At 41.3% G+C, this 18,598-nt stretch overlaps 1 protein-coding gene across 2 annotated transcripts in view; it reads left to right on the top strand.

Moving 5' to 3' along the window:
- The window catches only part of Map3k3 (mitogen-activated protein kinase kinase kinase 3), a 69,447-nt gene that overhangs the window by 37,106 nt on the left and 13,743 nt on the right, over positions 1–18,598 (top strand). For both annotated transcript variants that reach the window (XM_076869519.1, XM_076869518.1), the window contains 2 exons: positions 1,184–1,304; positions 18,243–18,376. In XM_076869519.1, the coding sequence (XP_076725634.1) occupies positions 1,184–1,304; positions 18,243–18,376 (255 nt within the window). The remainder of the gene's footprint in view (positions 1–1,183; positions 1,305–18,242; positions 18,377–18,598) is intronic.

Raw genomic sequence — 18,598 nt, 5'->3', positions numbered from 1 at the left:
GAAGGCTGTTTGGCAGCTGGATATACCCCTGGGAGCGGGAAACCTTTTTTTCTGGGGGACAGGATATAGAGATTGTCTAGATCAGACTTTTTTTGTTTTGTTTTTTTTCCTTCTCCTATGGGTAGAGGACATAGAGAAGCAAGTAGAAACGTTGACCTAAATTGTTGATAAATCCTGAGCTCCCATTCAAACTTTCAGTAGTGCTTTGCATATATTTGTAATTACACCCTGACATCTCTCTCTCACTTCTGCTGTTCGGTTTTAAGCTTTCTCAGTGCAAAGCCCCCCATTATTGCTTTGATTTCTCTCTAGGGCTCCCTTGCTGACTTGACTGGGTTGGCACCTCATGGGGGTAGGTACAGGAAAGCTGCTGACCCTATTCTGAGGTCCTTGACCTCTAGCACAATGGTGCCTCCCATAGTTTTTCCTGGTTGAATGTGATCCTAAGATGATTTATGTGTAAACCTTGGTATTTTGAAGCAACCAAGATGTTTATACCTTAATTTTTAGGGAGTGATTATGATTGGGGAAGGAGCATATTGAGCTACTTTTTAAAGTATCGTTGTTAAGTATTTAGCGATGATAATTTTGTTGGGCAGGGAAGTTACCATCGTTCTCTTTTCTGACCCCCTCACAGCAGGTGATTTGGCTGCTGAAATAATTTCCTGCAATTCTTCCAAAGCTCTCTAGAGAATTTTATGAGAGGGTATTTACAGCTCTCTCTTCTGTTTGGCAGATTTTTACAGGAATGCCTGTTATTCCTCCATGTCTGGGTCATTACCCATTAAACTGGGCACCAGATCTCATTGCTTATTTATCACTGAAGCTGTAATACTACATTGAACAAATAGTGAATTGTCGAAACAGATTGAGGGAAAACCAGGTAGCTCATTTGTTTTAAAAGTATGAACATGGCTGGGTGTAGCAGCACACACCTGTAATCTCAGCGACTTAGGAGGCTGAGGCAGAAGGATCACAAGTTTGAAGCCAGCCTTAGCAACTTAGTGAGACCTTGTCTCAAAATAGAAATTAAAAAGAGTGCCCTTGGGTTCAGTCCCCAGTATTACCAATAAAAATGTATGAAGGTGGCTGAGAGAGCAGGGAATCCTAGAGAAAAGTCAGGGAGCCTTATAGGCCTGCCTGCTGAGAGATTTAGTTCAGCGTTTTTCCTCTTCTCTTACAGACCAGTTCTTCTCCCCACTCTGGGGTGTCCAGGCAGGTGCGGATCAAGGCTTCCCAGTCTGCAGGGGATATAAATACCGTCTACCAGCCCCCTGAGCCTAGAAGCAGGCACCTCTCTGTCAGTGAGTATCTCACTTCTTTATCCCCCTCCTCTCATTTATTTTATCGGCTCATACTTTAAAAATTCAACAAATATTTGGACAACCCCTGTTGGGTCCCCTCTCACCCTGTAGGAGCTTCTCTTCTCAGTTAAATAATTCCTACTCTTTTAAAAAAATATTTTGTTAGTAGTTAGTAGGCCTTTTTTTTTTTTTTTTCTTTTTAATGTGTTTCTGAGAATCGATCCTAGTGCCTTACACATGCTAGGCAAGTACTCTGCCACTGAGCCACAACCCTAGCTCAAAATCCTACTTTTTTACACTCAAAAAATAAAATTAAATTAAAAAAATTTAACAAATATTTATTAAACAGTCATCAAATATGTACCAACTACTGCTCTGTGCCAAATAATCCTCTGTGCTTTTATTTATTTATTTAAAATATATATATTTTTAGTTGTTGATAAAGCTTTATTTTATTTATTTATATGTGGTGCTGAGAATCGAACCTAGTGCAATGTGTGCTACCACTGAGCCCCAGCACCAGCCTCTCTGCTTTTATTTGGGGAGGAGGGATGGGAAATGACTAGAATGTTATCCTGATCCTTAAGGATCTAACAAATATAATGATATAATGATATAATGATCTGATTAAATTTCTTTTAAATATCCCTGAGAAGGTGATCTCCTCAGACATCTGTTTGGAGACTCCAGTGGAGTCTACACTCATTTTTGATAATTCTTTCTCCTAAAGGAGCAGAGGCTTATAAAGTTAGGAGACAGGTCTGAGTTTGAGTTTTGACTTTCTGCTTATAAGTCCTGAAAAGTCCTTATACTTTAAGGAAGTTGCTGGCTAGAAGACTCTTGGAGAATCAAACTAAGTTGTCTGAGAAGGACAGAGTGTTAGCATATACAATTAGCTAACTACTGGAAAAGCTATTTGAAGCTGGTGCCAAATTTCCCTAGAAAAGAAGCCTAAATCAGGTCTGTGAATTATACCAAGTAACATAATGTCCCTCTGGATCCCCTTTCCCCAGAGTTTGATTGGAGAGTTCATTTACTGAATTGTGGAGTTGTATCAAGAGGGAGGGAAATCTTGCTGGACATGGGGCTCACACCTATAATCCCAGCAAATCTGGAGGTTGAGCAGGAGGATGGCAAGTTCAAGGTCAGTCTGGGCAATTTAATGAGACCCTCAAAATAAAAAAACAATTTAGTTATATCTCAAAATAAAAAACAAGAAGGACTGGGGATGTAGCTCAGTGGCAGAGCACTCCTGGGTTCAATACCTGGTACCATTAAAAAAAAAAAAAAAAGTGGGAAATCTGGCCTTATCAAATATTTGTGTTATATCTGTTGCCCTAATGTTGAGACCCTGTGCTACTAAGGAGCCAAATTTTCCCTTTTCCATGTAAGCAGAATTGCATTAAACTGAACTACTCTGAAGATTCAGAGCTAAGCTTGGAGAGGTCTGAGCGTTGGTTCTGCTACTAAATCTGTCTGTGAGTAATATGTCTCCTGAGGAAAGAGCAGAAAAAACTATGTTGCTGAGGCACTGATTTTGCCTCACTGAGTAATTTCTGGAACTCAAGCAAACACTGATGGTGTTTCCAAATGAATTTCAGATTTCTGTGGATAATTATAGATAATTGGTGGATATGTTTTCAGTATGTTGGTTGAGGAGAGCCACTAAGGAGAACCTATCCAGAGCATCCCTGGAATCTGGGTGCCCTGGAGCCTGGAAAACTCTGCCAGCTTTACTTCTTTTCCAAAGACCTTATAGAGATTAAAGGAATGGAGGGCAGCAGCATTGTTCTTTGTAGAACAATGAAGTATGACATAGGGTAGTAATTCAGTCTTCTCCCAAGCATGAGCCTGTGATTAATGTGTAGAGACAGGGGCTAAATGCTGAGCCATTTGGACCTTTTCTCCATGTTGCAGGGGGACATGTATGGAAATTATTTTCCTGGCTAAGAATGCTGAGAATAAGATTTCTATATAGATCCTGTTTCTCTAGAAAATGGACAACACAGACTTACCCCACCTAGATTCTGGCTTCCTTCATTCAGCAAGCATTATGTACCAATTGGTGGGCTGGGTGAATGTGACAGTGGACCATGTACAAAGGCAATGGTAGTAGGAGCACAGAGGAGGAATCACTGATTCTGCCCAGGAGAGGAAGACTTTCAGAGCAAAGAGAACATCTGGGCTTACACGCTGTATATAGAGATAGACATTCCAGGCAGGGGAAAGAGTACCTTCTAGGTATGATCATAAAAGATTGTGGTGGGCTTGAAGAACTCCGGGCACTTTGGAGCATGTGGAGTGGTGTAGATGCATCAAGAGAAGGGGGCAGAACCAGAAAATTGTAGAGAGGACTTCTAACTGGGATGACCTGGGAAATGCCTTCTGGGGAGGAGCTTTTTTTAGCTAGATTTGAGAGATAATGGAGGATTTCCATAGAAGGATGAGCTGAGAGGGCTTTTAGACTGTGCCTGTGGAGAGCTCACAATCCTTCACATCCAGATGGGTTCATGCATTTGCAGAAAGGATGCCTGGGTTGCTTTCTGGTGGTGCCCTGATTGTACTTAGTTATGCTTCTTTTTTTTTTTGTGTGTGTGTGTGTGTGTGAGGTATTGAGGTTTAAGCCAGGGTCTTATTTTTTTTTTTTTTTTAACAGAATGCCTTTATTTTGTTTATTTTTATGTGGTGCTGAGGATTGAATCCAGTGCCTCACACTTGCTAGGCAAGCGCTCTGCCATTGAGCTAAAAGCCTCAGCCCAAGTCTAGGGTCTTGCATATACTAGACAAGTCCTGTACTACTGAGCTGCACCTCCAATCCTTTTAATTTTGAGATAGGGTCTCACTAAATCGCCTAGACTGGCTAAAAACCTATGAACCTCCCAATTAGCTGTAATTATAGGCATGCACCACTGTGCCTGACATGCGCTTAGTTTTTTTTGATAGTGGAAACTGCTGAAAATCTTCGTTCCTCGTACCCTTCACCATTATAATCTTTATCACATTATTATCTTATTTCTGTCCTATTAAACTACATTTTTGTTCATTCATTACCAAAGTATCTGCTATGTGTCAAAAACATGAAAAACAAAAAAGACTTGGGCTTTGTTCCTGAAAACAGACATTTACTTGTCATGATGTGATGAATGTCTAATTCCAATATGTGACCAGAAGATGCATAGTACTGTGTGTTTAGATGAGAGATAGAACCTGACCCTGGGGCCTGGAAAGGCTTATACTTCTACCTAAAGCACAAACAAAGGGTTCCAGGCAGAAGGTACTACACATGCAAAAGCCTGATGACTGGAGGGAGTGTAGATTAGAGAAAGAGAAAGAAGTCCTGATAGCTGGAGAGCTAGGAACAGAGGAAGGAGGCCAGAATTTGGCTGAAGAGAGAGGCAGACCCATGTGAACTGTGGTTAAGATGTTAACCCTTTTGTCTAAAGCAGTAAAAAAGGAGTCTTAAGGTGAGGAGGAATGGGTGGTGTTACATATTCAGATTTGTTTTCTGATAAGATTGTGCTGGCTGTAGAGTGGAGAACAGATTGGGTCAAGAATGGACCCAAGGGAACCATACTAGGATAATGCAGTAGTCCAGGTAAAAGATAAAAGAAGCTTGCATTAGGCTGGTAATAGTAGTGGAGTAGAGGAACAGGAAGATTTGAGATATCCAGAGGTAAAACTGACAGAACGTGGCATATCAGTGGTTCTCAAAGTTTGGAATGAGAACCCTGGGAAGCCCTTGATACCCTTTCAGGAGATCTGTAAGTTCAGAATTACTTTCAGAATCATACTAAGACCTGATGCCAATTCTCTCACAAGTCATCAGTGGAGTTTTCCAGAGGTTATGTGTCTGAGGTGATGTCATCCTTCTGATGACTAATGGAATATGTACTTGTGTATTGTGTTTTTAAAATTTCTGAGTTTGCAGGTGTGGTAGTGCAGCCTGTGATCCCAGCTGGATCGCAAGTTCGAGGCCAGCCTGGGCAATTTAGTGAGACTCTATTTCTAAAATAAAATAAAAAGGGCTGGGGATGTAGCTCAGTGGTAGAGCATTTGCCTAGCATGAGTGTGGTTCTGGGTTCCATCCCTAGAACCACACACACAAAAGGGGAAAAAATAAATAAAAAAAGAAAACTCTGAGCTTTAATTTCTTTTTTAAAAATATTTATTTTTAGTCATAGGTGGACTCAATATTTTCATTTTATTTTTATGTGATGTGAGGAACAAACCTGGTACCTCATGCATGCTAGGCAAGCACTGTGCCTCTGAGCCCCAGCCCCTCAGCTTTAATTTCTAATATGGTAAATATCAGTTGACCTTGTTGGGGCTCTGAAAATGATACCTTGAAGCATGGTGCTTTGGCATGCTGAGTACTTTGAACTGAAGGACATTGGTAGGGCCTCAGAAGCAAAGTGTCTTTCTGACATTTGTTTGCTCTTCTTATATGTTGCTCCCCATTCTCCTCTACAGCAGGCTACAGAAATTGGAATTCTCTTTTCCCCAAGCACATTATGGAATTTGTTTTTTTAAAAAGTATAAATTAGCAATTTTATTGAGGTAAACTTATACATTCCAAGAAATGATCTGGCTCTGAAGCAGGATATTCAAATTGTCTAGACTTTTATATTATCATTTCAAAACCATTATATAAAATAATGTTTCAAGTGGCACTTCATAAAGTTATAAATATCAATCACATAAATTAACTCAGATCTCATATTTAAATTATCAATAAATTAAAAATAATTAAAATAGTGTCCTAACGCTCATATTGTCAGTTCTTCGTAGAGAACAAGGTAAGATAGGTACCCAGTTGATAGGACATGTTTTCTGACCATAGGAAGGAATGCTCATGAACCAATAAGCTTAGATGCCCACTATGCTTTTTGAACAGCTCTCAGGGTGAACTGCAGGAAATCCTCAAAGTTGCTCAAGATGAGTTGCATGGACATGATCTTCTGCCAATCATTCTGTGACTCCAGTTTTGCCAACAGGTTGATATTTGCAGTTGGGCTAGGGAAGACTATTTTACTGGGATCCTTCACCTCTTGTTTTAAGATCTCAATCAGGGCTTTGGAACTGAACTGCACATGTTCAGCTCTGTCCCTGTTCTTGCTTTCCTGAAACTTGTTCCGGATGTACCTCAGGTAGACCTGAAACTCCAGAAGCCCAGAGGTGATTCGTACAAGGCAGTTGTCCTGATTGTATCCAGTTTGGAAGCATCCATCTTTTTCAGTCATCTTTGGAAGGTTCAGATTGTTTTCGGACACTGCCACATGGCTCTTGATACAGGTCTCATCATTCTTGCACAGCTCTTTTCTCATTTCAAAGACTTCCTTGATGAGGTAGGAAATCTGTCCTGCGGTGTTTTCGGAAGAGGCATGTGTTGGTTTATTTCGAGTGACACTATTCTCTCCATCTTCTCCTTGAAGTTCTGAGGCGGGGAAGGCAGTAGCCACCACTAGGAGCAGCCCCAAGGAGGCAATTGAGAAGAACTTCATGGCTGTTCCTGGAGGACAGATGGAACTCTCTTTCTTTCCTGGTGGGCTCAAGAGCTGAATGTACATTATGGAAATTAACCCTTCTCCTTTATAACCAGCCATAAAACCTAAAACTATTCCTTTTCCAGCATGTCTGTGTAAGAGCTGGTCTTAAAGAAATTCTCTGACTGATTTTATCTGATAGTAGATCAGAATACCCTCATTCCAGAAGAGGTGATGCCCTGTACCACAAAGAGACACCAAGAAGCATCTGAACAGTCAGGGCTTTACTGGGTTTCCCTCCTCAGTCTGTTACCATTAGGTACACCCATTTATCTAATCAAAGTTCTACACTGGGGTTTACTGTCATTGATTCCTAGGTATAACAATAGACAGTTTTCCTTGGATCTTTGGATCTTCATTCTGAAGACTTTTGTTGTCATATAAAACTTTGGTTAAATAAAATTGCTATGCTTTTCTCTTGTTAACCTGTCTTGTTGTAGACATGTATATCCTTGGTTTTAAAGAGTTTAAGTATTCTAAGACCAAAGACTTTAGGAAATACTTTGATATTGGATTAAATTTTCAGGTATTGAAAAAGAAGTAAGTCGCTGACTGAATGGCACCACCTTTCACTAAGGCAGGGATACTGAAAGAGAGCCTGATTTCAGGTGCTGGGAAGGGGCAGAAGTAATGTTTTAATTATGGTGATATTAAAGTACCTTTAAGACAGCCAAGAGGAGATGTCAAATGGGCAATTAGATATATAAGTCTTAAACTGGGGAGAAAATCAGAGCTGAGAATGAAAAACAGAAAAGAAATCGTCTGTTTGAAACTATGATCCCAGAGTGACTAAGCAGACTATAGAATGAGAAGAGAAAGGGGCCTAGGACTGAGCCTTAGGAACCAACACTTAGATCGAGTTAGAGGGAAGAGAGGATGAACCTGCAAGGAACAGAGGAAAGGAATGACTAGAGAAGTGGTGAGGAAATTAGAAGTGTGAGGCATTGGCCTTACATGGAACCAGCCAGATTGGAAAGGACAGAAGGGTAAGTTAGAGAAACTTGCTTAAGCAGGTATAGTATAAGGCTTTCTAGTAGTAAAGGGAAGCAGGAAGAAAGAGGAGTCAAGGTTATAACATGAAGGACTCTAGGAAAAGTGCTAGCAGTAGAAATGGGGTCCAAAGAGAAGTCACTGGTAAGTAGGCCTTAGCAATTCACCTCCCACCCAGTTCTTCTCCCTTCACCCTCCTTCATCTTCAACATTAGCACACCTAACTATTCTGTGAGAGGACAATGTACAGGTCATTCGGCTCCCACTGCAAAGTTTCTAAGAAGCACTAGGTATCCTAGTCAATTTTAGACATCTCTATTCCTTACATTGAATTGAAAAAATGGATTCCCTTCTCTTGACTACTCAGATAACATCTTTCAGCAATAGTTTTTCAAATATTTGAAATCAGCTATCTTGTTCACCCCTTGTTTTTCCTATTATAACACACACACCTTGATTTCTACTTTTTAAAAGCCAATCTGTTAAACTAGTTCATGCTAAAAACAAACAAAAAACAGGCTGGGTTGTTGGTGCATGCCTGTAATCCCAGCAATTCTGGAGGCTGAGGCATGATAATTGCAGTTCAAAGCCAGCCTCAGCAACTTAGTGAAACCCTGTCTCAAAATAAAATTAAGGGCTGGGGTTGTAGCACAGTGGTAGAGTGCTTGCCTAGCATATGTGAGGCACTGGGTTCAATCCTCAACACCACATAAAAATATATAAAATAAAGATCTATCAATAACAACAAAAAATAATAAAATTTTATTTATTTTTTAAATTTTTATTTATTTAATAAATATTGTGTGTGGAGATATTGGCAGACAGATGAATGGAATTTCCTTCCCTATGTGAAGATGTCCTTCCTGTCTTTGCATATGGAAATTCTACCATCTTTGAAGCCAAGCTGAAGTGGCATTCTTCCATGAAGTTGAGTGATGCCCTTAAGCCATGTAGCCAAGCTAGAATTAAAGAACTTGTCCCTGGGTATTCTGACTCCTGTTTTTCATAGTGTATCTCATTAAGTGCCTTTGCTTGTTCATACACCATCTTTCTCTTTTTCTTGTCACTTTATCCCAAGTTGAGGCAAGCCAAACAGCAATCCCTAAAATGAGTGGAGCTAATCAGTCTTTTCAAGAAGTTGGGTAGGGGCTGGGGATGTGGCTCAAGCGGTAGCGCGCTCGCCTGGCATGCGTGCGGCCCGGGTTCGATCCTCAGCACCACATACAAACAAGGATGTTGTATCTGCCGATAACTAAAAAATAAATATTAAAAATTCTCTCTCTCTCTCTCTCTCTCTCTCTCTCTCTCTCTCTCTCTCTCTCTCTCTCTCTCTCCTCTCTCACTCTCTCTAAAAAAAAAAAAAAAAAGAAGTTGGGTAGTTGGGACTGGGTATGTGGCTCAAGCGGTAGCGCGCTCGCCTGGCATGCGTGCGGCCCGGGTTCGATCCTCAGCACCACATACAAACAAGGATGTTGTATCTGCCGATAACTAAAAAATAAATATTAAAAATTCTCTCTCTCTCTCTCTCTCTCTCTCTCTCTCTCTCTCTCCTCTCTCACTCTCTCTAAAAAAAAAAAAAAAAAAAAAGAAGTTGGGTAGTTGGGACTGGGTATGTGGCTCAAGCGGTAGCGCGCTCGCCTGGCATGCGTGCGGCCCGGGTTCTATCCTCAGCACCACATACAAATAAAGATGTTATGTCCGCCGAAAACTAAAAAGTAAATATTAAAAAATTAAAAAAAAAAAGAAGTTGGGTAGTAACAGAAAAATAGAGGTGGGCTAATAGCTTAGGGAGCAGCTGAAATATTATCAGGCTAGAGATCTGAGCAGTTTGTGAAGGGAGAGTAAAGATGGCAGGAAAGGAGAAAGCCAATGTGAAGAGACTGTGGGTAAGCTGTTTCCTGCAGAGGGGGATCGCAGTCCAGGAAGAATGTAGTGGTGCCTTGGCAAGAAGGAGAAAAGCCTTTGATTCAGAGGGAAGAGGAGGAAATAATCAAGCAAAGGGAGAAAAGGATTGCTGACAGTGTGGGATAACTTATTATAGTGACTGCTGGGCAGTGGAGAGCTAGAGCCCTGTGTGTAGTACCAACTTCCAGTCTTAGGACAGGTTTGAGAGGGCAGAAGTCAAACTGCAAAAGTGGCAGTTATACATATGAAAAGAAAATGGTCAATCTCTTTCACTGCCAAAGGTTTTTTTCTCTTTTTCACTATAAATTCTGCTGCCATAGTAGATGAGACCAGAAACTGGTTGGTGGTGATAGCAACTTAATAAAATGGGGGGCTGAGGTTGTAGCTTAGTGGCAGAGCACTTGCCTAGCATGTGTGAGGCACTGGGTTCGATTCTCAGCACCGCATATAAATAAATGAATAAAACAAAGGTTCATCAACATCTAAAAAAATAAAATGGGAATTTTGAAAGTTGAAACATAAAGATGTTCTCAGGGTCTTGTGGGATGAAAATGTTTAGAAGCACTGTTCTGCACAGCATAGTCCAGGGTGAGTATTTGGAGAAATATTGGTTACAATTTATTTATTTTGTGTGTGTGTGTGTGTGTGTGTGTGTGTGGTTATTGGGGATCAAATCCAGGGACACTTAACCACTGAGCCACACCCTCAGCCCTTTTTTAATTTTATATTTAGAGACAGGGTCTTGCTAAGTTGCTTAGGACTTCATTAAGTTGCTGAGAGTGGCTTTGAACTTGTGATCTCTTGCCTCAGCCTCCTAAACCACTGGGATTATAGGCATGCTTTACTGTGCCTGGCTGGTTACAACTTTCATTCTTTTTTTTTTTTTTTGGTACTGGGACTTGAACCCAGGGGCACTTAACCACTGAACCACATCCTAACCAATGAGCCACATCTTTAAAAAAAAAAAAAAAAAAAAAAAAAAAATCTATTTTTTTAGTTGTAGGTGGACACAGTACCTTTATTTTTTTATTTTTATGTGGTGCTGAGGATCGAACCCAGGGCCTTACACTCTACCACTGAGCCCGAGCCCCAGCCCCAGTCCTCAGTCCCTTTAAAAATAAATAAATAAACAGATTTTTTTTTTTTTTTGAGTACCAGGGATTGAACCCAGGGACGGTTAACCACTGGGGCACATCCCCAGACCATTTTTGAATTTTATTTAGAGACAGGGTCTCATTGAGTTGCTTACCATCTCGCCATTGCCGAGACTGGCTTTGAATTCAAAATCCTCCTGCTTCAGTCTCCTGAGCTGCTGAGATTATAGGTGTGCACCACCACACCTGGCTTCTTAAAAAAAAAAAAAAAAATGAAACAGAGTCTCACTGAGTTGCTTAAGGCCTCTCTGAGGCTGGTCTCAAACTTGAAATCCTCCTGCCTCAGCCTCAAAAGTCACTGAGATTACAGGTGTGCACCACCATGCCTGGCTTGGTTACAATTTCTATTGAGAAAGCAAAAAAATAAAAAAATTTAAAAAATAAGATTTAATTACCCTCCCTATATCATCTATCCCCCAAGAGAAAAAAAAAAAAAAAAGATTTAGAAATATTTCTTGTACTTGCAATGACCTGATCTACACATTAACACTGACCCAAAGCCCTAGAACTCCCTGTGGAGGCAACTTCCTGACTGCATCAGTTTCCTGGTGAGTGTTCTCCTTTGAAAAGGGCCAGAATCCAAGAGCCTGACTTTCAGCTTAGAGCCCAAACAAAAGAATCATCCATATCCTACCTGGGGGTGGGGTGGGGGGGTGGGTAGTTATCTGATTCTGCTTCTCTGAATAAGGAGGCTAGCAGAGAGTAGCATAAAAAGAATTTTATGCTAGAATTCAGACAGCTAGCAGCCTAACACCCCCCCCCCCAACACACACACGCACGGTTTCTTCTCCTTATGTATAGAATGCTTTCAGGGGAAGCTGTGAGACACTCTGGACTGAGGACTACTCCAGTGCCCTTCTGCTTCAGCCAGTGCTAAGATGGGCCCCTTAGTATAAATGACCTGATGAAGCTAGAACAGCAAGATCAGGGTAGAATGCCAGGGAAGCATGGCCTAGAGAACCTGTTCCTCTCCCCCTGCCTGTGCTTGCCTCCTGAGATCTACTGAATGAGCTGTGCTTTGCACAGCAGTCTTCTGCCATCCAGCTCACTGTCATTACTGGTAAATATATGACCATCAACAGCACTTAGCCCAATATCCTGGCCTTGTTCAGTTCCCTGTCCCACTTGTTCTCAACTACTTGTTGTGCATCTTGTTGGCTCCCAATTTCTGAAATGAAGATAAAAACAAAACTGAAAATACCCTGAAGCAGTTCTGCCAACTCCTGGTTTTTCCATTCGCTTCCTCTGATAGCCATTGGTTTGGGGAGACTTCCCTTTCCTGCTCCAGGCCGTGGGCCTAATCACAATAGCCCCTGGCATGTTGCCCATCAGATAATAAGGCTGGCTCTCTGCAGGCCATAGTGTGGATTGGAAAAAGTGAAAGTCTCTGGCTGGAAGTAAAAGCTTAGAAAACCTTTGCTCTTTTCCCTCTCCTGTTTCTTTGTTGCCCTTGCATGGGCTACTTCCATCCCACCTGCAAAACCAGAAGATAGTTCAGAGGAGCTAGTGAAGGAGGGGATAGGTAGGAGGATGCTGAATGTTTGATCTCAGGGAGGTCTCATCCCAGACACTCTGTAACAGATGGGTAAATTCATCCTATTTAGGGATAGTTTGGACCAATGTCTGAGATTTCATCAATAAGAGTTTTTCTTTCTCTTTAATCAGTCCCTTTCAGGAGATGTTTATTATTTGTTCTGGGTAAAATATATAATATCTTTTCACTCCAGAACACATTGATCAGGATTCAGTTGCACAAAAAAGTATCCATTTTAGGCAAAAGAGATTTAGTGCACATTCTGCTCATGGAATGGACCATTGGGAGAGTGAAAGAAACAAGCTCTAGGTTCCAATGCACCACAGAGCTTCTCTTTCTTCTATAATTGGAAAGCCACCAGTCCAGAAGCCCTGTGCCTCTTGGTTTCTGGTCCATACCACATACATACACAGGGATCCCTGCACTTCTGTGACTGTGTCCAGAAACAGTAGGAATGACAGGAAGCCTCTAAATCTCACACAAGTGTATTTGTTTGGCTGAACCTAAAAGGAGTTTTAGAAATATAACTAGCTAAATAGCTTTTGAAGAGCAGGAAGAGATACTAGACAGAATGGATCTAGAGTGTAACTCATACCTGCTATATAAGTTCAAGGAAATAAATGAGATTCTGCCGAGTTCCTACTATGAGGTGGTGTCATATAGGTTACATATGCTACCAAATTTATGACTTCCCCAAATCATAGATACTTCTCTCCATTTTTTCAGATGAGAGTTTAAATCGGTCAGCTAATAGGTTAGCAAAGCCAAGTTCACGTAATCCCAAAGCTTAGGCTTTCTTTGATACAACTTTCTTACCATAGGGTTGCCTCTACTACTGACATATGTTACCAACATATGGACTGAATTGCCACAGAACTTGGGGACTACCAAAATGTTATCTACAGCCAAAAGCAAAAATCGGGCACAAATATTAGCAAGATTAAATGTTCTGTGTTTTGGGACATGACAAACAAAGCTTAAGAAACCATCCTTTTTTCATGGTTGCACTGGAATTTTGTGATACAGTGGTGAGGGAAGTGGCCAGGTATTTTGGTCTTTGACATCTGGGCCACTTGGGAAGTGCAGGCATTTTCTTTTACTTGGTCCAGATTTCCCCTCCCCTCCATTGTGTCTTTGCCTCTGGGTTCTTTATTTGCCACATGGCATTTTGTATCCCTGACCCCCTCCTCATGAATGATCATGGACAAAATAACTTTGAATCTGAGCTATATAAAACATGGCACTGTGTTTCTCCTGTACTGTCAAGAAATTCCCACACTTGTTGGGCTTTGTGGCACATCCTTTGGTCCCAGTGACCTCAGCAATTTATTTATTTATTTAAAGAGAGAGTGAGAGAGGAGAGAGAGAGAGAGAATCTTTTTTTTTTTTTAAAGAGAGAAGTGAGAGAGAGAGACAGAGAATTTTTAATATTTTTTTTTTTAGTTTTTGGCGGACACAACATCTTTGTTTGTATGTGGTGTTGAGGATCGAACCTGGGCCGCACGCATGCCAGGCGAGCGCGCTACCGCTTGAGCCACATCCCCAGCCCGACCTCAGCAATTTAGGGAAGCCCTAAGCAACTTACTGAAACCCTGTCTCAAAAAGAGTTGGAGATGTGGCCAGTGGTTAAGTGCCCTGGTTCAATCCCTGTTACCAAAAAAATTATGAAGGAAGCCATACATGATGGCACATGCCTATAATCCCAGTGACTCTGAAGGCTGAGGCAGGAGGATTGCAAGTTCAAGACCATCCTGCCTCAAAATAAAAAAAAAAAAAAATTAAAAGGACTAAGGATATAGCTCAGTGGTAAAATGTCCCTGGGTTCTATCCACAGTTCTGGGAAATAAATAATTTCAAAAAGGACTGGGAGTGTGGCTTAATGGTAGAGTGCCTGCCTAACATGCATGAGGTCCTGGTTCCATCCTAAGTCTTGTGGAAAAAGAAAAGAAATCCCCACACAAGCCTCTCCTGTGCCTGCCAGAACACTATCACATTTCCCCATGGAAGGGATATCCATCCTCATGGGGGGCAGTTCCAGGAAAAGTTTTGCCTTTTGCTCCTATATTAAGCAGCATGCCTGCCCTTTTTGGAAATGAATGTCTCAAAATTACCTTGGCTGACCTGCATTGGGAGTCACAAAGTCTGTTTTCTAGCCACAATCCCACTGTTAAGTCACTATATGACTTGGGCCTCAGGTTCTCCTTCCATGCAGTGTAGGTGATAGTCATACACCTCTGCTGCAGGGGTGTTGTAAGAGTTAAATGAGAGATAACAGAGTGTTGAGAGAGAAGAGAATTGCCTAGCCTGATTTCATTGCCTATTGGTTCACATCTCAACATCCCTAAATTTATATTCAGAGCTGCTTGAGTTTCTGCCTGGGCTTAAGAAATCATGAACAGACACACTTCATTGGGCTGTTTGAGATCATGTGATAGGAATGGTTCAGGTACTGCTTTACCTCGGAACTGGTGGCCTCTAACCTGTGATGACATGTTGAGTTCCTATTTTTGGAGAAATGTTTCTGGCAGCTGCCGTGGAGTCAGGTGAGGAAGTCAGATTATTGAGGGCCTTATGTTAGCCTTCCTGCCCAAGTTACATCCTTGGATTGATGCCTCCAAGAAAGAATTGGAAGTTTTGTTTGTTTGTTCGTGTTTTTGGTAAAGGGGATTGAACCCAAGGGTGCTTAATCACTGAGCCACATCCTCTGCCCTTTTTATCTTTTATTTTGAGTCAGGATCTCTCTAAGTTGCTGAGGCTGTCCTTGAACTTGCAGTTCTCCTGACTCAGCCTTCTGAATCACTGGGATTACAGGTGTGCACCATCACGCCCAGGCTCAATTGGAACTATTTTTTTTCTTTATTTTTTTAGTTGTAGGGGGACACAATAACTTTATTTTATTGATTTATTTTGTTGAGGATTGAACCCAGTGCCTCACACATGCAAGGCAAGCACTCTACCACTGAGCTACAACCCCAGACCGGAAGTATTCTTGATGACAAATTTATCAAGTGTCTTCTACATAATTGAATAAGCTATAGGTCTGATCAACTGATATCATATAGAATAATAAAGGAGTCAGTCTCTTGATGAACGGATTAAGCTTCTTAGATGCTGTCTCAAAGAGCAACCCTCTGCACCATTCTTTTTCCCTTATGAGGGCCCTTGGGATAGTAGAAGGAGCCTCCCTGACTCAGGGAATTTTGTTGAGCCCCAGCAGTTTGTCAGGCCCACTCTCCCCTCCAGGGTGTTCAGAGAGCCTAGCTGGACTTATTAGCATCTTCTACAGGAGATATACCACCTCTCCTTCCAGAGCACAGTCTGTGCTCCGTATATCCCAAATTTTCCTTCTGAAACTGATTTCTATCAATAAAGGAGGGAGTTGGCATTGGCTGTTCCCCCACTTTCAGAGTAGAATGAGTTAGATTCTTCCCCAAGTCTCCAGGCTACCATACTTGTTCTCTCTTCCTTAGCCATTCCCACAGAACATCTTGCCTGCAGCTCCATTTCAGGAAACCTAGTGCTATAGCTCTGAACTAGACTGGAGAAACCAGTCACTGAGGAAAGTAGCCTGCTTCATTGAGGATTTTAACTTCAGCTATTCCCAGTGTCGGAATTGCTAAGTTATGGGGGAGAGGTGAGGAGTATAAGATATGAATATGGGGAAGGATATGGGGAGGGCTGTTTTGATTCAGGTTTTCTATATGACTGGATAAATTTGTTACCTGCTTGGTGATCTTAGAAAAAGAAAAAATTGGGGCTAGGGATATGGCTCAAGCGGTAGTGCGCTCGCCTGGCATGCGTGCGGCCCGGGTTCGATCCTCAGCACCACATACAAACAAAGATATTGTGTTCGCCGAAAACTAAAAAATAAATATTAAAATTCTCTCTCTCTCTCTCTCTCTCTCTCTCTCTCTCTCTCTCTTAAAAAAAAAAAAAAAGAAAAGAAAAAAAATTGCAAGATTCTAGTCTTGCTTTTGTCTCCTCTGATTATTGAAAGCAAAGAGTCAATCAGAAAAGGCTAGGGGTAGAGAAATCTGATTTCCCAGACTCAAATCCCTTATGACAGAACATTGCTCAATGATTTCTAAAGCATCTCTGTACACTTGTCATTTTGTGATATTTGAATGATAAACTATTCCATCTTGCAAGCTGATGTAAGTCCACACACATTGACTTTGTGTCCTCTCACCTGTAAAATAGGGATGATTTCTGCTTCCTAAAATTATTTATATTTTCCTAAGAAATGTAAAGCTCTCTGAATTCAGTTGCCTCCTCTGTTAAGTAAAGCAAATGCTTATGTTTCAGGATTATTGCAAGGATTAAGTCAAGTAACAAATGTAAAAGTACTATGCAGAGTGCTTGACTCAGAAAATGTTCCCCAAACCTCTGTTATATGGATGTTGAAAATCAAATGAAGTAATTACTATGAATGTCCAACAGAAAGTAAAACATTGATAATATGATTATTCATAGTAGTTAGGAAGGATAGAAGTGGTAGATCTGAAATAGGCAGCCCCTTGCTGCTGGCCAGCATGTCAGGGGGCCTTCTTACCTGATACAGATATAGAACAAGTAAGGGGAGCCGCAGACTGGGGGAATAGGGCAGGAGAAGGAGATGCCTAGGTATATCCAGTTACCTTTACCTGGATCCCAACCCAAAAGTGCTGCTGGGACCCAAACAAAGCTCAAGAGAATTAAGCTGATATACAGTAGACCACAGTTTTGCTCTCCACAATTTTATTTATCACTAGTCAGTTGCAGTCAGAAAATATTAAATGGGGAATTCAAGAAATATGCGATTTATAAGCTTTAATTTGCACACCATTCTGAGTAATGAGATAAAACCTTGCATTTTTCTGCCTGGGGTATGAGTCTTCCCTTTGTTCATATGCTACCTGTTAGTTACTTATAGCTATTACATTTTAATATTGCTTGTGTTCCAAATAGCCCTTATTTAATAATGGTTCCAAAGTACCAGTGTAGTGACATTGGCAGTTTTGTTAGACCATTATTATAATTGTTCTATTTTATTATTATTATTAACCTCTTACCATGACTGATTATAAGTTGAACTTTATCATGCATATATATACATCTAGGAAAAAACACGGTATATGTCAGGTTTAGTATTATCCAAGGCATCAGATATCTTACTGGGGGGTCTTAAAATATATGCCCCAACTATATATGAACAGACGTATGGGAAACTACTGTATCGATCCCTTTTCTGGGTTCTTTGCAGAATGGGAGGAAATTGTTTTGGTGCTCTATAGGGAGAGAGAGAGGTATGGCATTATAAAGGAATAGTCATATACACGAATAAGAGAAAATACAAAGCTGGTCTGATTGTCAACTCAAAATGATTTCCCAGGGTTTATTCTGGTTCATGTTTTGTTCTAAGGTTCTTAGTTAATGTATGTTCTAGCGTATGCTCCTGTTTTTTGGGTGGGGGGGATTAAACCCAGGAGCACTCTACCACCGAGCTACATCCCCAGCCTTTTTTTTTTTTTTTTTTTTTTTTAAATTTTGGGACAGGGTCTCATCAGGTTGCTGAGGCTAGCCTGGGACTTGCCATCCTCCTGCCTCAGCCTCTCAAGTAGGTGAGATGATGGACATGCACCACCACACCCTACTTGCTTCCTATTAGGAAGGACTTTGCCTTGGGGAGCTGGAGCATGCTGGGCTTTGGTGCCATAACCCAAGTCACAGCCCTGACCTCTAGGTCTCAGTATCTCAAACTGGTCCCATGCCTGCTCCTCTTGAGCCACAAGTTCTACACTCTGTTGTTAAAAGCTTTGTTTCTGTGCTCTAGGCTCTCAAAACCCTGGCCGAAGCTCACCTCCCCCTGGCTATGTGCCTGAGCGGCAGCAGCACATTGCCCGACAGGGATCCTACACCAGCATCAACAGTGAAGGAGAATTCATCCCAGAGACCAGCGAGCAGTGCGTGAGTATGGGGGCCCAGGGTATGCCCATGGACTGTGTTAGACCAAGGTTATGACCAGGGGTACTCAGTGGGCACAGTGTAGACCGCAGGGACTTGAATCCCATCCAATAACTCTTTTATAAATCAGGCTTTCCCAAATATTAGTTATTCCTTTCTAGGAGCCAAATATTAATTCTTGCCAAAAATGAAGTTTAAACTACCTACCTTGGTCTTGGGTGAGTA

Source organism: Callospermophilus lateralis, chromosome 11, assembly GCF_048772815.1.
Source record: "Callospermophilus lateralis isolate mCalLat2 chromosome 11, mCalLat2.hap1, whole genome shotgun sequence".
NCBI lineage: Eukaryota > Metazoa > Chordata > Mammalia > Rodentia > Sciuridae > Callospermophilus > Callospermophilus lateralis.
The sequence above is the reverse complement of the archived record's forward strand: the minus strand, read 5'-3'. Positions and strand labels throughout refer to the sequence as shown.